At 42.5% G+C, this 18,512-nt stretch overlaps 1 protein-coding gene across 3 annotated transcripts in view; it reads right to left on the bottom strand.

The window, feature by feature from the left end:
* The window catches only part of LRRC28 (leucine rich repeat containing 28), a 76,880-nt gene that overhangs the window by 27,790 nt on the left and 30,578 nt on the right, over positions 1-18,512 (bottom strand). Inside the window, exon 2 of one of the 3 annotated variants that reach the window (XM_019533790.1) lies at positions 16,867-16,984. The exons of the other annotated variants lie outside the window; for them this stretch is intronic. Within the exon in view, the coding sequence (XP_019389335.1) occupies positions 16,867-16,936 (70 nt within the window). The 5' untranslated portion in view covers positions 16,937-16,984. The remainder of the gene's footprint in view (positions 1-16,866; positions 16,985-18,512) is intronic. 3 annotated transcript variants of the gene reach the window in all.

Genomic DNA, 18,512 nt, shown 5'->3' with positions numbered 1-18,512 from the left:
AGAATTCTTTATAAGAAAACAACTATGAAGATATCCTTATCTCCATTACAAAAATGCTTGAAAGAGATATATGAAGGTAATGAATATTGAGCCAAAATGACCAGGAGAAAATTGCTGAGGATCAAAGCACCTGGAAAAAGTCTATTAAGCATGGAATAAAGGCTTTCAAAGGAACAAAAAGCTAAACGTGCAGAAGAAAGAAGAAATCTAAGGAAGAACCTGGCAACCACATTCAGAACCATTAGATATGAACTTCACATGTGATAAATGCAGAAGGGACTGTGTAACAGAGAGCCTGGGACTCTCTATTCTTTTTAAGGGAAAAACAGCCCAGCGAGGGAGCACTGCAGGGTAGGCAGGGCACAGCAATGCAGGGGCAACGGGGCAAATGAGGCAATTAGCAGGCACCTGCAGGCAGCCAGAGCAGCCTGCTGACTGGCACGGGGAAGAGCCCTGGGAGGATACAAGCCTGAGGCTTGGGTTAGCAAGCTAACCCTGGCTGCTACAGGGTGAAGAGTTCCTGGCAGCAGGGTTCTTGAAGGGACTGTAGTGCTGCACATGCATCCCCAGTGAGGCTCGGGGAGCTCGCTAGGATGTCACCCAGGGCTAGGAGGCTCTCAGTTGAGGGATGAGGGGAAGTTTATGTTATAGTCCAGGGCTTTATGTTTACAGTACAGTTACGCTAGCAGTTTGGGTTGGGACTCTAGGGTTGGTATACGAAGGTTCCATTAATATCCAACGGGCACGCGACTGCCTTGAGCTGTGCCAGTAACTGGTGAGCCCAGAGAGGGGCCTGGCGCCAGACAGGGGTGTGAACAGACGGGGGCCAGGGGTCCCATGCCTGAACGGGCCAAATAAGAGCTACTGCCTCAAAGCCAGGTCCAATACAACAGGCCCAGGCTAGAAGGCCTAGCTGGAGAAAAGGGGCAGAGGCCAAGGAAGCCAAAGCCCTGACAGGAGAACATCATTACTGTAATACCTGTGAGGCTTGAGGCATGGTGTAGGGAAAGGTTAGAGCCATGCAATTAGCCCTTAAGGCTTTAGGTGTCCTGCAGGGACATAGTCATAGAGAGGTCCAGCAAGAGGCCTGGGAGCAGTAGAGGCCAGTGGGGGCCCAGATGGACTGGGGCTGTGCGAAGGCCCATGGGTAGCCTCTTTATTTATTATTCCATTAAGGCATGGCAGGCGAGGAGAGAAGGTGCCTCCTCATCAGAGGAAAAAAATTGGTCCAAGTTAAATAGTACCAAGGGATTTAATTTCAGTGACTTATTGTAAAATGATACAAAAATAAAGAGGCTTACGTCAGATTTTAGAGTTTCACTTAGGCAGACAAGGTTCTTTGGGTAAATGTGATATTTTTTATTAGACCAATTAAATTGCTGAAAAAAAAAAGTTCTTTGTAAGCTTTTGGATACAAACACCATTCTTCAGACATAGGATAGTCTGCTGGTGTTCGTGTGCTCTCCTGGGTGGAACAAAATTGTAAGGAAATATGCAAAATGAAGGTTGGTGAAAATGCAAATGAATGGCAGGGAAGATCAGAGTGGATGGGAGGTGATACGTGCGAGACAGGTAGGTGGGGGGAGGGAGGGCAGATGTTGACCTGGTGATAGAATGTAGCTGGTAAAATGTAGAGAGGTTACTTGGTGTTACAGGATGGCAGGCAGGTTAGAACGTGCCATAAATCCAATGTCTATATTTAGTCCATGACCTTCTGTATCCAGTAGGTTTATGAAGTGAAGTTTGTGGGCTCATCTACAAAAGGTATTTTCTAGATTCCCTTTGAGGATTAGAATTGAGAGATTGAAGAGAGTCATTTGCTTGTGAGAAACGTGCCCCTACGGGTAAATTGGGTATTTTTGTCTTTGATAGATTTTTGGTGTGCATTTATTCTGGTACACAGTTACTGTTTGGTTTCTCCTACATATTTTCTATCAGGGCATTTCATGCACTGGATGATATATATTACATTTCTAGAGGTGCAGCTGTAAGATCCAGGAATGGTGATGGTTCTATTGTGGGGTGTAGCTATTGCGGGAGTGGTGGAGGTGTGTTGGCAGGTTTTACATTTCTTGTCCCGCTATGGTCTAGATCTATTCTACGTGCTTTGGCCATAGGAAGTTTACTTCTGGTGATGAGGTTGGTGAGGTTCGGTTCTTGTTTAAAAGCTGAGTGGCTCTGGAAAGATCTCTTTAAGAATTGGTGTTCTTCTAATATGGGTTGCAACTGTTTGAGAATTTTCTATATAGGTTCCGGGAAGGATGGTATGTCAAAACTAATGGTGTGCAATTTGTGAGGATTTTCTTTTTGTACTGCAGGAATTCTTCACGTGGTATCCAGGTGGATCTTTCAAAAGTGCAATATATGTCTCTGGAGGAGCATCCTTGTTGAGCGAAAGCCCTTTTGATATTTGCAAGGTGATGATTGAGGGTGCTCTCAGTGCTAATTTGGTGGCATTGTGGGGCTTAGCTGTATATTACATCTTGCTTAGTGTGGGGGTGATAGCTGGTTCTGTGTTTTACTTAGACATTAATATGAACAGAACATTTTGAGAGAACCAATTCCCTCTTTTTCTGAACAAATGCAGTCCCATATCTTACCATGATAACGATACAGGAAAGACGGGAGACATGAAAGCTCAAAAGCTGGCCCATGTGGTTTTGCTCTTGCTAGGAGTGCCATGCTACATATTTGTGTATTGTGAAATAAGAATATTGGCTTAGAATTGAGCACTTCATTTCCTGCCCTGAAATTTCTATTTACCTTCATCCCTCAAATCCTTAACTTATAAAACACTTATCAGCTGGGCAATACATTTAAATATGAGCAAAATCAGAAGAAAACGAGTCTAAGTTAAAATATAAGATAGATAGATAGAGAGAGAGAGAGAGAGAAACAATGACAAATTTTATGATACTGAGAAATATATGATAATCGGGGCAGAATTAAATTGGATTTAATAATCTGGTCATTGGCACAAGTTAACTAAAGCACCAGGTATATATATCTGTTTCCCAGGTGGAGACATAAGTGAAACCTTGTGTAGTTTTTCCAACTACATCATTTGAGACTGCAAAATGACCATTACACCTATTAAGGAAGTTTTAACTTAAAGAATCTTGCACGCATTCACAACTTGGAGATGCCTGGAACTGCCTACTGTGTTTTTCAAGAAACATTCAGTAATTGTTTTTTTGCAGGCAACAGCAAGGGACTTAACTAGGGACCAACTTAGGCTCACACAGGTAGTGCCAATTACCACAAAAGCAAGCAGTTTGCCGGGCCAGGAACACCACTTTTTCTTCTCCCAGTGCTGGCTCTCAAACGTATTTAGAACCTTCTGAAAGTGCTGGATTTTTTTTTAAACATAACCTAATGTTATGTCTGACAATGCAATAGTCTTAACAAAATAAGGACCTTACCCTGTGAGATGCTGAATCCTCTAAAATGTTTTCAGTGCACTCGATTCTTAGAGCAAGAGGTACTCGGGCACCGCACGCACACACACGCAGGGGGATGACTTTACCCTAGGCTGAATGAAGCCACCACTGGCAAGAACAGGATTGGCTCTTAATAAGATTTCTCAAGATCCAATACACCCATGGGGACAAAAAAGGATAAAAACAATCTACTACGTTGCCACCCAGAGGTTTCTAATCATTACAATCAAGGTGACACTATTTCTGTTAAACCTAAACAAGAATCCGTTGTGCCCTTCTGATCCCTCTGCAGCAGCAGCAGGAAGACTAACTATTCCCTGAGCTCTGCCGGCATCTTTTCTGAGGACTGGAGCCGAACACGTAAACAAAGAGCTCTCTTAATTTCAAGCTCGGTTAGACACAGCAGGGAAGGAAGGAGGGAGGCAGGGGGCAATGTTCACCAAACGGGAAAGGACAAATTGCTAAAAATGCGGTTGACTAGATTCTGAGACAACACCTAAGTCAACGGTGCACAAGTGAGATGGGAAATCGTAACATCATAATTATCCAATACATTGGGCTTTCATCTTGGGAAGGGTTCCTACAGAACCAATAGTAAGCTATAACCTTAAAGTTACAAATTCCTTCTTCTTTAAAAACATTAATTTTCAACTGAGAACAATCCCTGGGGCATGTTGTGTATTGACGAGCTGACAAACCGATCCCAATAAAATACTTGGCACGCTCCTTTTATAAAACGGTATTGTGAGCAGAAGCAGTTCCTATGTGGAAGTGCCTGTGCTCCTTAAAACCATTCGCTTACTTCAAAATTCATTTGCTTATAACATCACTTCAGTGTTAATAGTGGTAAACAGCTTTAACTGTTTTTTAACTACATGGAATAAACACAGAAAATGTTTGGATGAGCAAAGTCATTATTGTTAGATAGCTGCACATTTGCAGAAGAACGGTTTCATTTTAAGAGCTCTCTTCTTGTGACACACAAGCTAACAAGCCATATGCTTTCAGTGACAGGAAGACAGCCACCTACATTCAGCCAAACCACTGACCACATACAGTCAAAAACAGGCTTGGCTATTTTCATACCCTAACCTTTTCTTTTGCCACTAAAAACAGTTTTCTAATTCAGCCCAAATCCAAAATCCCTTAAATGTTACGGTTGGCAAAGCTGGCAGCATTTCAAAGGCACTGCTAGAATGATATGCTTCAAATCTAAGAGGAAATGGAAGTATTCTCACTTTATCCCTCATCCAAAAAACACACGCTGGTCCAAACCTTTACCCCTTCTACCTTAGTTTTCCAACGCAGGCCAAATGTAAACATCAATTTTCAACAAAGCGTACCATATGTTATGAAGGCACCCACCAAGCCCTTGATAAAGTTAAACTTATCCATATTAATAAAAGTCATGTGCAGTTTGAATTATAAAAAGGGGCGGGGGGGAATTGAGATGAAAACTTGTTTCAAAGAAATGTGCTCAGATATTAACTAATGACACTAATAATTGTTTCAATCTTGCATTAGAAAACAAATGAAGCCGTATCAAACAGCATATAAACAGTTCATAAACGAGTCTTTCAGGTTTTAGCTACCAAGTAGCACCCACATCTGGGCTTTAAAAGTCCTGCAGCAAGAACTCAAGAAAGCGTGAGGCTCAAGCAATGTGTGGTGAAAGATTTACACGTCTCTTTCTCCCAGTCACTGGTGAAAAGTGGACTTGGAAAAGCTTGGTCTACTGAAGGTATACAGGCAGAGCAAACTGCTTGTCAGGACAATAACTAGGGTAGATCATCCCTTCCCACTGAAAGGGGCTTAAAGAAGAGGAAATCTGTGCTACTATTGTTTGTAGATCTTTCAAACCTACATATCATTAGGACCAGAGAAAGAGAAAGCCCCATGCATCAGTATTAAATGACACTACTGAACGGGAGGGAAATGTGCTAAAATTACAGCAATTTAATTAAACAACAAATCATCTTAGTCTCTTAAAATTGAAGAAGCTGCTGCCAAGATCAGAATCAAGGAGAATTAGACCAGATGCACAGAATCCAGTGTCAATCCTGGACAGTTCGAATGCCTTTAGTATACCGTTCAAAGCAAATCCAGATTTAAAATGGTGAAACTCAAGTCAGAAAATGTGTTGAACTTACTATCATACTACAACTCTAGCCAAAGTTTTCAAGAGTTAGTACCTGCAGTTTGACAACTTCATACGTATCTGGCCTAACTTCTGAGATGACAGAAATGGGTACCTGCTTCTTTTGAAAAACAGGTAACAATTTATGGTACGTGCCTATGTCCAGAAGATCACACACACTTTGAGGCTCAAAACGTTTGGTCTCACTGAACAATTAAAACATTCAATAAGATTTCTTTTTTTAAAAGAAGAGATGTAGTAGTGATAATGCTCAGATCTGAAGGACAAGAAAATGCAGGAGGGAAGAGAGAAATGACGACTCAAGTGTTTGACTAATATCAAAACGGAAAGAAATGCATTTTCCTGAGCTATAACAATATCTGTAATACCCCTTTGATGAATAAAAGTAAAAAATTCAGATACAATGGCAGGAAAGATGAGGCAGATTTTGGTACAAGTCTCACAAGTTGCACAGAAGTGGGAAATTTAACTGCATCTTTAGTTCCAATAAATATATTCTTGGGGAGGCGTCCATACTGACAAAGTAGCAAAGAAAAAAACAACACTGGATTGTGTGCATGTAGAAACACAATTTTGAAGAGATCTAACAGTGGAAAATTCACTGAGCCAGCAGTAACATGGACTTTCAAACCGGGACTGATGTTTGCTTAACAAGACAAAGTTTCTGGCCTTTAACAAATCAAAAAAATATAAACTATAAAAATAATTCAGATATAACAAGCTACTAAAAGGATACATTTATCCTGGAGAATGAAACCATGTTCTTCAGCCTTCCCTGTGCCTCCAAGGGCTGACTGTTCACTGGCACAAGCACAGATTGGTATTTGATTCTGATTAGATTTTATAAGTGGTATCACAAAACTTAATTAAATTAATGTTGCTGTTCTCTATCAATCCTGAAACATAGCTGTCATAACCATTTTATCAACAGACGATCTAAAAATGTGGCTTCACAGACCTACTATTCACCTTGCTATCTTTCTAACACATTAAGAGGAAAACATACGGTCACTAACTGAACAAAACACCAAAACCCACCGAAACAGGTTTTTGCCTCTTTCAACTGCAGAACTGCAAAAGAATGAATATTCATGTAATGTTAAAAAAAAAAAAAGACAGAGACTCAATTCTTCCAAACACTGACTGGAAATTTCAGAAAATCTTTAATTCTGAATAAACTAACTCTTGAGACAATCCAGGTTACTCTGGGATTTAAGTGCATGAAGAAAGAATTTCCACTCCCCTCTTCCAACCAAATGCTTTATTTCTCATTCAAGTTGCTTTATTAAATGCTGGGTTTTTTTAGAATTCATTTCCTTGTTTTTGTGATTTGTTAAAAAGAGAAATCCCATCTGGTTTCCTGCAGCTTTTGCTGCTCGCACACTTGCCAAAGGCAAGTCAAAGTTCCTTGAACTGCAGGAGGGATGCACACCCAACTTCTGCACTGAAAAATACCTGAACCAGTTTCACACCAGTTTTAAAATCCATTTCACCTTCTCATGGCTGGCCTAAGCTCAGAGCTTTACCTGAAGGAAACACAAGACTTCTCAGCAACAGCAAGGCAGGGGTGGTCCTGGAAAGTTGCAGTAAGTGCTACCAGTGGCTAAAAAAATACAGTGTCTGAACAACTTTCTGCCAACTTTCTGCAGCGTATGAGGACCAGGTGTGTTTCCTTATCATAGCAGCATGGAGAAATCTGCTCTCTTACAGCAAACTGCATTGCAATAAGAAACAGTTGTTTAAAAGTCTTTCCATTTATGAATATTATTCATTGTTCCCTTTTAAACAGTTAGTAACCTTCCTCCATGCATCTGAATTTGAAATATCTTATCGTTTACTAGCTTAATTCTGTATTTTTCCTGAAGCATGATATACGCAGGGAAATCACTTAGATGTTGGAGTTGAAAGTTCCATTTAGATCAGACCTAGGCTTTCACGAGGAATTTTAAAACAGTTTTTAGTAAAATGGCCTAACCAGAAGTTCCCATTCTGGAGCTTTAAATATTTAAAGTTTCCTAGCATAAACTGGCAGTTATGAAAGTTCTGTGCTGTCTTCAAATAACCAAAGTTTGACACTAGTGAAGGATGGTATCATTAGGTTTGAGAGGGAAAGAAAGAATCGCATTTACATTCTATCACTGCTGTTATGCAGAACTTTTTTGTATTCTTTTTATTATCAGTTTAAGAGATTTAAAAAGTTCTAAGTTTCTTGACGGCAAGAGAAACTTATGCCAAGATGACCTTTTTCTCTGCATTCTCTCTCTGTAGTCTTGCATTTGGCATACCTCTAGCTAAAAAAAAAAAATAATAAAAAAATGAAGACACAGAAAAAGTCTTCTAGAGGAAAAGTACAGGTTGTAATACTGCAGAAACTAATTCAGAGATGATGTGGCCTCCCAGCAAGGTTTTGAACCGAGCTTAAAAGTATTTCAAGGAGGATTCTCTGTATCCCAAGTCATCACATTTGTGTCCATCATTTTTAAATGATACTTAGGTTTCTATTTCCCTGAAAAAAAATTTCAGCCCAAGGAATGGGAAGAAACCACATCTTTTTATAGGCAGGCTTGTCGCAGTGAATTACTGTTTGGCGTAGGGATATGTAATGGTATAAAATCCTTTGCCAAATCCCACGTTCACCTCTTTTCAGCACCGAGTCATAGTCTCACGCCACATTAAACATTTAAAAATTGGGAATGAACAAACAGGCCTACAAATAAAGAAAAACCATTATACATACACTTACAGTGTGCATACGGTAAGCATGCCATGCCTTTTTCATCTTCATTTGACTGCTGACCTGTCTTTATATGTCAAACACTAATTCAAAACCAAATCTTGTTCACCTTCCCAGTGAAGATAGTAGATCACTGAGCGCAGCAAGACTGTCTTTAAGCAAAGGTTAGGGACAACTGGCCTATAAGACTCAATTCTGGAACCATCAACCTCAGCCAAGGGCAAGACTGTAGTTTCAACTTCTAGCAGCTGCACATCTCACTGAACACTCATTGCCACGTAATGCACACTTCAGTGAACTGATTCACTGTTAAACCACTGGCTGCTGTGGTTCCCTTGCTTTACCTGTAGCAGGTTGGGGTGTTAGGTCTATGTTGTGTCAGGGTTGTGGGTAGTTTTATGCAGAGAGTTTAGATTATGGTTGTATGGAATAGTTTGGACAGGGATGATCCTGCCTCTGGGAGGGGGTTGGACTAGACTACCTCTGAAGGTCCCTTCCCAGCCCTATTTCTCTATGACTCTGAGATCAACGATTAACAGCTGGGCTTACTTGTTACCACCTTCATTCTGCAAGTTTAGGCACACGCTTAACCTTGGTGGAACAGTTCTTGGCACTGCAAACATTGCAAACAAATGACTGCAGGATTAGGCCCTGGATGGAGAGCTATGCAGACAAAGATGATCCTGTCCTTTCCCTGAAATGTGCCACATACCTGTGAGTCAAATCTTCATTGTGGAGTGAACCCTGATGAGCAGCACTTGGGTCTGCCTAGGTCACATGTGAACAGCTGCAACAGTGAGCCATATTTGCATGGGTTTACACTGATAAGGCACATACCTGCAAGAGGCACTAGGACTTTTGGATTTTTGCAGTGCAGAAAGCTGAGTTGCCCTATGGTTGCTTCCCAGTGAATTATGAAGAAGTCTGTGACTACCAGCATACAAGGGGTTTAGTTTGTGTCCTGGCTGCAAAGTAGGTGGGGTACCAACCTAAATGTAAGCAGGACTCAAATTTGGCTATGCCACAGAACAGCCGGCCTCCCTGAATGAACTGTACCACAACAGCTGAGTATACAAATGTGACTTGGGTTAGAAGGAGCAGTCAAATAAAATCCCAAGATAGTGGTGCAGCAAAGATGAGCCCAGTGAGGGTAGAATTATTCAAAAAGGGGGTGCTTGGGCTATTAGCATTTAAAGAAAAATGGAAGTGCACAGATTTCCAAGCCACACCAAAAATATTTCGTAGATTTCACAGACATTCGGGCTGGAAGGGACCTCGGAAGATCAGAGTCCAGCCCCCAACCCCAGAGGCAGGAAGTCAGCAGGGACCACAGGATCCCAGCAAGATAAACATCCAGATGTCTTCTGAAGGCGTTCAGAGTAAGTGTTTGAACCACCTCCAGCAGCAGTCTATTCCAAACCGTGGCAGCTTGGACAGTAAAGAAGTTCTTCTTTATGTCCAGCCAGAAACGGTCATGGAGGAGTTTAACCATTCGACCTTGTCATCCTTTAGGGCACTCTCCCAGGTGAACAGACGCTCCCCCAGATCCTGGTAAGCACCCCGATGAACTTATATGTGGCCACCCAATCAACCGAGCCTGCGCTTTTCCAGGCTGAAGAGTCCCATATTTCTGCTTGTAACAATAGTTCAAGTTACAGATTCTGCCATGCCATTTTTTTTAATTGGCGTAGCCCACCCCCCCTAAAAAAAAAACACAAAAAAAACCCTCCACTGTTAGAAGCAGCAGAAAATTACAAACAGGAACAGGACTTGCACTATTTTCACAATTGACAGGCCCACTGGAGGACATATGGAGCAAGCCACGCTGTCAATGCTAGACAATACTACATGCAAGAAAAAGTGGAATAGCTCAGGGCAGGGTGAAGCAAAACAGATATAAGCAGCAGATAGGGAAGCCAGGGACTCTGGGGAAGAGTAGGGAAGGGAGGAAAGAGCCATTTATATTTAGGGGCAACTCAAGCCCATGACACTGACTGACAATTTTTAAGTCATACTGTCCTTTTATTGTATTCTTGTATTCTGCCAAGTATATTGTCCTCTCCCTGTCCTGTTTCCCCCTACCACCCTCCATCCTAAACACTGTTAGTATGCAAATAAAAAAAAGCTCTGAAATCCACATTTTAATGCACTAGCATTCCAGGGTTTTCTAAAATGACACCATTTGTTGGGGACAAGAGGAGCCAAGAAAGGGGTTGGGGGGGGGGGTGGAGTTGTGCCACGGAGCACGCTGTTGTATGCCTGTTAGTTCTCTATGAAAGTGTCCTGTTACTAAGAGACTGGAGTAGTTTTATTGTTGTCTGTTCCCTAAGAAACTGTTATTTTTCTGTTCTGGTTACTCCTGTATGGTGGGACAGAGAGAACAGGAACAGAGGAGGAACAACATATCTGTACCACTGTATCCACACCGCTATATGCACGAAGATGGAGATGTGTTCCAGCAGGGCAATATGAGACCTCTTGCACTGGAACAGCTTCCTCTGGCAGTCCGCTTTAATTCATCTCAAGTTGCTGAGGTAAGATTAACACAAATTAGATCCACTGCAAAGAATGCATAAACATCAGAAGCTGATGAGGTGGGTGCTAGGGACCGCCTGGCTAATTGGCGACCCTGCTTTAAGTCACAGATGTGATGAATTTTAAAAAGCAGGAACTGCCAGGAAAGGTTGAAGCCATAAGCCCATGACACTTTGGAGAATGGCTCAACAAGCCAGATCCCTGCTGGGGTTAGAAAGCCTCATAACACTTTGAGACCAAATTATTTATAGTAAATTGTGTTGCTATTCTTTTGTCCTCCTGCCGGGCAAGGTTAATTAATTCTAGTCATATTTTTAACCCTATTGGGTTTGGAGCATCTTTTCCTTAAAAGACATGAACCACACAAAGACACTATACACAGCTGTTTGGTCTGTAACAAACAGCATCAGGCAAAGTATCTGTCGCTACTGCAGATTTTTAAGTAAACCAAGAAAAGACCCATCGTTGCAATGTCTATCCACTGATTGGGGTGGGGCAAACAGAAAGGACTCATTTCTTCTCTTGCACAGACTTTCTGAAATGATGAAATTGCATCCCACAGCTAACATCATATGTAAGAATGGTCAAAGAATAGGGTTGCCTTTCCATTTTGTAAATAAAGCTATGCACCAAACCCAGTCAGGAAGGCTAATTGCATGATGTCGTGCATCCACAGATGCATCTCGAGCAGGTCCAAGGAGGTGATCCTCCCCCCATGCGGCACTGGTCAGGCCGCAGCTGGAGTACTGCGTCCAGTTCTGGGCGCCGCACTTCAGGAGGGATGTGGACAGCATGGAGAGGGTCCAGAGGAGGCCACTCGCATGATCAGGGGGCAGCAGGGCAGGCCCTACGAGGAGAGGCTGTTCAGCCTCCACAAGAGAAGGCTGAGGGGGGATCTAGTGGCCATCTACAAACTGGCCAAGGGTGACCACCAGGCTATGGGAGAGTCCCTGTTCCCCCCAGCACTACCGGGAGTAACAAGGAATAACGGCCATAAGTTGACAGTAGATTCAGGCTAGATATCAGGAGGCACTACTTCACAGTCAGGGCGGCTAGGATCTGGAACCAGCTTCCAAGGGAAGTGGTGGTCACTCCTACCCTGGGGGTCTTCAAAAGGAGGCTAGATAGACACCTTGCGGGGTCGTTTGACCCCAGTACTCTTTCCTGCCCATGGCAGGGGGTCGGACTTGATGATCTGCTCAGGTCCCTTCCAACCCTACCTACTATGAAACTATGAATCCTAGCCCTGCCCTCCAGCATATCTACTATACCCCCCCCCAGCTTGGTGTCATCTGAAAACTTGCTGGGGGCGCACTCTATGCCATCTTCCAGGTCACTGATGAAGATATTGAACAAAACTGGCCCCTGAGGCACTCCACTTGATATCGGCTACCAGCTACACAGAGCCATTGATTACTACCCTCTGAGTCCAATGCTCCAGCGAGTATTCTCATCCAGCCCGTACTTCCTTAGCTAGCCAAAATGTCCCCAACAATAGCAGACACACAAACCTTCCTACAAGAACATCTGAAATTAAGCTTCATCATCAACAGGAAAATACCTTGTTGCAGACGATGCATTTAAGGCAATCAGGTCTGAATTTCGGAGAGGTTGAGAACAAACAATTGCTTTTTAAATAAATGGAGCTGCTGCTCAACACCTCTGAAAAATCAAGCCAGTTAGTCTTTCCATTTTACTACGAATAGCCCTCTGTTCAGTCATTTAGAATTGCATTCCTTAAACTCATAAATGAGTAGTCATAGCCCACAAAACACACATGCATTAAAAGATGAACAAGATGATTACCAATTGGAACACACTGTTTAAACTCACTGTGCATTAATGGTTCCAAATCTTAATTTAATACAGACATGGACAATGCCGGGTGAGTTTGGCTCTTAATTTTAAGTACCACTTCAATAAAATGAAGAAAACTGACCATAGGTAACAAAAATCAGCATGTAGATTATTTTAAAAATGCCAACAACTTCACAATATGTTTTTAAAAATTCGTTTACAACGGTATATGAACTCATAAGAAAGAATTCTTTTAACCAGAAAGCCTAGGGTGGAGTGAAATAGTTTATGGTTTTTTCAAACCCTTAGAAAAAGTTTTCACGTTTGCTTAGGATCTACTGATTGAATAACTTTGTTTTTCAAGTTCCCTACGTAATTATGGCCTACTGGCAAATCGTATTTGCTTAATGCACACATAAAATCAACGGCCCATTGGTAAAGCTAATCATCATAACTTATGGCAAGCTTACAAGAAACAACTAAAAAGACCCAAGTGGATTCATGGATTAGGTTTTATTTCTGGAGCCTATCAGGTTTAAACTCAACTCTTATCATTCCTCTCTTTGGAAATAAGCAGCATAAAATTTCAAACACCAAAGCTCCAGGACTAATCTGTCAAATACATAAGCAACATACAAGAACACCACAGTCCTTCCGTTCTATCTGGCCCAGTTTCCTAAAAAACCCAAATTCTAGCTTAGGGAGAAAAAATGCTACATCTAAGGATATTGCCAATTTAGAGAACACCAAGAATTTTAAATCTGAGCAAAATCTATTAAACTATTTCTGTATTGGGGAGAATCTTAATCAAAAATAAATTGTGACTACTTTTCTGCACCTCACAAATACATACACTCAACTCACATAAAGATGGAACATCAAGCTTTAATTTCAAAACTTGCCAGCATGTAAACACAAGTTTAACTTTACCTACGTAAGAGTCCCAAGCAAATGTCTGCAGGACAGGGACTAGATATCTAAAAAAGTCTTCTGTAAAGTTTCCGCTATAAAGATTTGGGGGGGCGGATGAGGGAGAGGCTGAGTACCAGTTATGAAAGACTAAAAAAAGTAATACCCATCATTCTGAAGAGCAATCTGTTAACAGGTTTAGCTTAATAAATTCCCCCTAAATGGTATCAAGATGCATCATTCTCTACAACTGATAACGTTTTAAGCAAGTGAGTTGCTGTTGTTAGTAGGGGTGCACCAATGAAGATTTTTTGGGCTGATACTGATGGCCAATTACTAACGAGCCATATTGGACGATACCAAGTCAATTGCTGATATGCAGCCCAGAAGCTTGGAGAGCAGCATCCAGCTGATAAGTCCACCGGGGGGTGCGGGGGGGGGCAGATTAAGATCCCTATAGTGTGACAGCGAGTGCTCATCCAGGGAGCAAGGGAGCTATGGGGGGTACATGTCCCCCAGATCTGTGCACGGGGCAAGGGCAGGCTGCTGCTGGGGGCTGGGGGCGGTGCCAGGCTCTTCCTGGCAGGGGGGCTGGCCCAGGGCTGCAATTGGACTGGACAGCAGTGGTGGTGCTGGCTGGAGGGCTATGGTAGCCCCACCTTCCTGCACAGCCCCAGCCCAGCCTCTCCTCCCCCCCCGGGAAGAGCCCAGTGCTGCCCCCCACACCAGCTTGCAGCAGCAGCCCACCCTCACCCCATGCACAGATCTGGAGGCACGTACCCCCATTGCTTCCCTGAGGGTGTGTGCAGCGGCGGAAGCCCCCCCCCACTATCTGGACAAAGCACTCGAGGCTGCGTCCCACACCCAGCCACACTCCCTCTCTCACCACAGGGGCCTTGATCTGCCCCCCTTCCCTTCCCCAACCCCTTCCCTCCCAACATACTTACCAGCTGAACACAAGTGAAGTTTCTATGTTTGTCAAAATAGGGGCATCATGATATAAACAAACATATAATAACACCCAATAGATCCACTTCTGGCCAATATGGGACTAACAACTGAGTCATTCATTTGTCCTCTTTAAGGTGACCCATTGTAAGGTATTCACCTGCTGTAAAACTTAAAGACACTCAGGATATGAACACATATAAGACTTAGAAAGGTATAAATGCAGCTTAAACTGGAAGCAGACAGACATACAGGGCTGTTAATCTTGTTTAAACCCACCTGGAACTGTTCAGTATTATACCTGGAAAATCAAGTACTATTTTGAACTGGACTCTGTTATGTGTGGATACCAGCCATTCTGTGACATGGGTCTAGGTCAGTCCTCCAGGCATCCCATGCTGCATTGCTCCACACCACTCCCAACACACACTGAGGCAACCGAAGCTGGTTGCCTGGGTACAAAGCAAGAAATCAACTCCTCCCCCCACTTTTCCCCCCTTTTTGTTAGCACTTTTTATCAATGAACTCCCTTAACTGCTTGTTCAATAGAAGTGATCATTCTAAGAACCATCTGCATCCTCATTCCCTACTTGACCATAGCCCCCCTTCTCACTGGCCCCAGCCCTGGGAACCATAAAGTATGGGGCACCCCACCAGGTAAACATGCTGCAGACTTGGGTCATTTGCAGCCTACTGAAGTTTACTGGATTCAAGTTTAGGAAATAAAGGAAACCAGAAAAGTGACAACATCCCCAAATACAGGTCACCCACCCCTGAGACTCCCAAAGCCTGGGAGCAAGCACTCCCCTCTCTGCCACACCCAACACGCCCATGGGAGGCACGCTGGGCTGGGCGCTCGCTCCCACCCTTGGTGTTAGAGCCATGACACTTCACACCACTGTGAATCAGTTCCCTGCACCTTATTGCCACCTCTGCATGATGTAACTATGCAAACTCTTAGTTATTTTATCTGTAAACTGGGAGGAATGAGGATGCAAGACTTGGAAACCTTCCTCAATAGTACGAACTGTGAATGGTATGCAAAATTAACAGCAATTGGAAGAATTCAGGTCTCCTTTTGCCTTCCAGCCCAAGACATCACATTGACCATATAAAGCTGCTGTTGCTTGTACTCTATTGCATGTGCAGCATACCCCAGAAGAGGCTCAAAAGGGCCAGGCACATGCTTGGAGTAATGGTTACGTAAGTGAGCATGTCTAGGCCTGCACTGCTAAGGATTTTAGAAACAAGCATCTAACAAACTGTACTGAGCATGTAAAAAAATGGTGACTATTAGAGGTTTGTTACTTAGGCAACATTCAAGGCATTTTCACAAAGATACCACAAGTCACCTCCCTAGAATAAGGACTGTCCCATGCCAAATCTTAAGTGCCTGCTCCAAACCATGGAGGAATTCAGAACTGTTACAGAAATGCTCAGAAAATGTTAAACAAGGAGGAAAATGGCCAGTTTTTCCAAACTTTTCCTAAAATTTCAGGGGCAGAGTGTAAGCATAAAAATGTTTGAAACTAACACTGTTGCTCTTTGGCAAAGTTAAGAGCAGCTGAAAACAGAGGCTTAAAATAGAAAGAGTTAGGCAACCTTAATTACGGCTATCACTACCTGCTCCACCTCGAATGTAAAAACAGATCCATTACCAGCAGAACTGCATTTAGTAATGCCATCAGATCAGCTAGAAGAATCATTAAAAAGTTACCTTCTCTCTTCTCACACCACACATGGCAATTAAAGAACCTAAAAAAGTTTTGGTAAGCTTTTTTTGAAAATTCATATTCAAGTGTATAAACTGTTCTTAAAACCTCTCAAGTAAAGCAAAAGACATGTAATGAAAATGATGCCAAAGGATTGGTAGATCTGAACATGAAAAAGAACAATAACAGAAAACTGAGGAAACCTTTTTTGTTTTCTGCCCCCCAAACACGCATGCACCCCACACCCACAACTAGCCAACATCAGTACCAACACAAGTTAATAGAACAATTACAAGTTTGCAATTCAAACGCCCCCTCTGGCATCAATGAAGCTATATTTGTCATATTAAATTGTGTCAAAGTGAGTTCTCTACAAAAGATGTTAAGGCAAATTCATAATGATCACAATTGTAAAACAATCTCACTTGACCTTCATTGTTTAAGGTCTGCATGCCAAATTTAATCAGCTCTCCCAAGCAGATCCAGTTTTTCAACAACAGACCATGTAGAAGTACATTTTTCAAAACAAAAGAAACAGGATGCATTATTTTGATGCTCCAGCCTGGAGCTCTTTATCTGAGTTTTATCAAAAGTATGCTCTAGAGTTGATCAAAGCAGCAATGACAACTTAACGTTCTTCAAAGTTTGGTATCTCTGCAAAACTTTCCACTCTTGTCTTGTGGCTCCTGGCTCCATGTGTCATTATCAAAGGTTGAGAGACTTCCAGAAACCCTCTACCCAAGAGCGGCGGCTGGAAAGATGGAAGAAGTTAAAGGAGATACGGTAAGCTAATTCTATCAGCATTCCCTATTCACATGCCTCAGGAGGGTCATGCTGACGCTCTTCCTTTCAGGTGCACAAGCTGTTGTTTCTCAACGGTATTATGTATGTTATTTTGTGAGCAGTTCATTAGGATGTGATAGTAGCTGCTGAGCATTTAAGAATGAGCCTTGTTTCTCATTATAAATCTCTTCATAAGTCCTCAGCACAGTTCCTACTCTAAAATATTCCATTTAAAGTCAATTTGGCATGTCTGTCTATAGCAACTGGCCTTTTTTCCTCTCCTAAATACGCCCATGCCATTTATGGACGTGGAACAATTAAAAAAACCCCAACTGTTAAGTGTTAAACAAAGTTGGAAAGTTGTTGCGCTTTTTTGTTGTTGTTGCTAGGACAGTGAAATAGTTTGCTTGAAAAACTCCAAACAAATTCTTCTGGAATGATTTTGTGTATAAAATCAAATATAAAAATGCTGAAAACCTATATGTGCGTGCCAAGTTAAAGGAATTTAACTTCATGATATTTAAATTACGTATGTTTTTAAATACTATAGGTACATCAAAATTCAACAAAGCTATCAAGCATAAATCTCGGGTTTCAACAACCCTTCGGTAAGCTTTCTGACATTCTGATGAACCTTGCAAAGCTCATACTAAGATGTCAGCTGTAGTTTGCCTATACATCTTCAATATGGACTCTCCAGAAGCAGAAAGTGCCTCATATGAGCAGGGCTTCAAGTCTGTGGAGAAGAGAGGTCTACACTGCTACAGACAAACATAGTTAATAACATACAATGGGTATATTTCAGCACATATTTGCTCCAGGTTAATTCTGTAGAATTGAGGTAGTCATACTTTCTACAGGCTAACCACATAAAATAATATGATATCCTTACAGATTAAAAATACAGAATCAGAGAGAAGTTGTTTGTCCTCAATCATTTCATGGGTGACCACAAAAACTAGACCTTACTCGTCACTGCGCTGTGCTTGCAATCAGTCAGGCCTTCTTTACAACAAACAATACACAACCACATCAAGAATCATTTTACAAATACCTGATTAGACAAAACTATACTAAAATTGGTCATCTCAACTTTCATGATGATCAGGGATCTGGGTTTTCCATCTCCCTTACAGAAAGGTAGGTTTTCCCCTTTGAAGTGAGAAACCATGGGATTTCCCTTGCTGGCTGGTAGACTTCCAGGCTGCAACAAGCTGCTTGGGGCTGGGGGGAGTGGTGGGAGGGCGACTGGAGGCACAGGGTGCCATATGAACGCAGGGACTGTCTGGGCACACTCACTGGTGACGCATCAGGGGGATACAGGAAGGGCATGTTCTCCCCCTCCATTTTCTACACCAACAGCAGGGCAGGGGACATGAGGCTGCAACCTAGCACTGGCTCTGGGCAGGAGTGCCTCTGTGGGCCTGTGGGCAGGACCCAATGCAGGAGGGTGGAACAGGGTGGGGTGACTCCATGCTGCTCCTGCCACCTCTGGG

The sequence above is a fragment of the Crocodylus porosus genome, unplaced genomic scaffold (genome assembly GCF_001723895.1).
Source record: "Crocodylus porosus isolate Cpor-Errol unplaced genomic scaffold, CroPor_comp1, whole genome shotgun sequence".
Lineage (NCBI taxonomy): Eukaryota > Metazoa > Chordata > Crocodylia > Crocodylidae > Crocodylus > Crocodylus porosus.
This window is presented reverse-complemented; position numbering and strand designations above follow the sequence as displayed.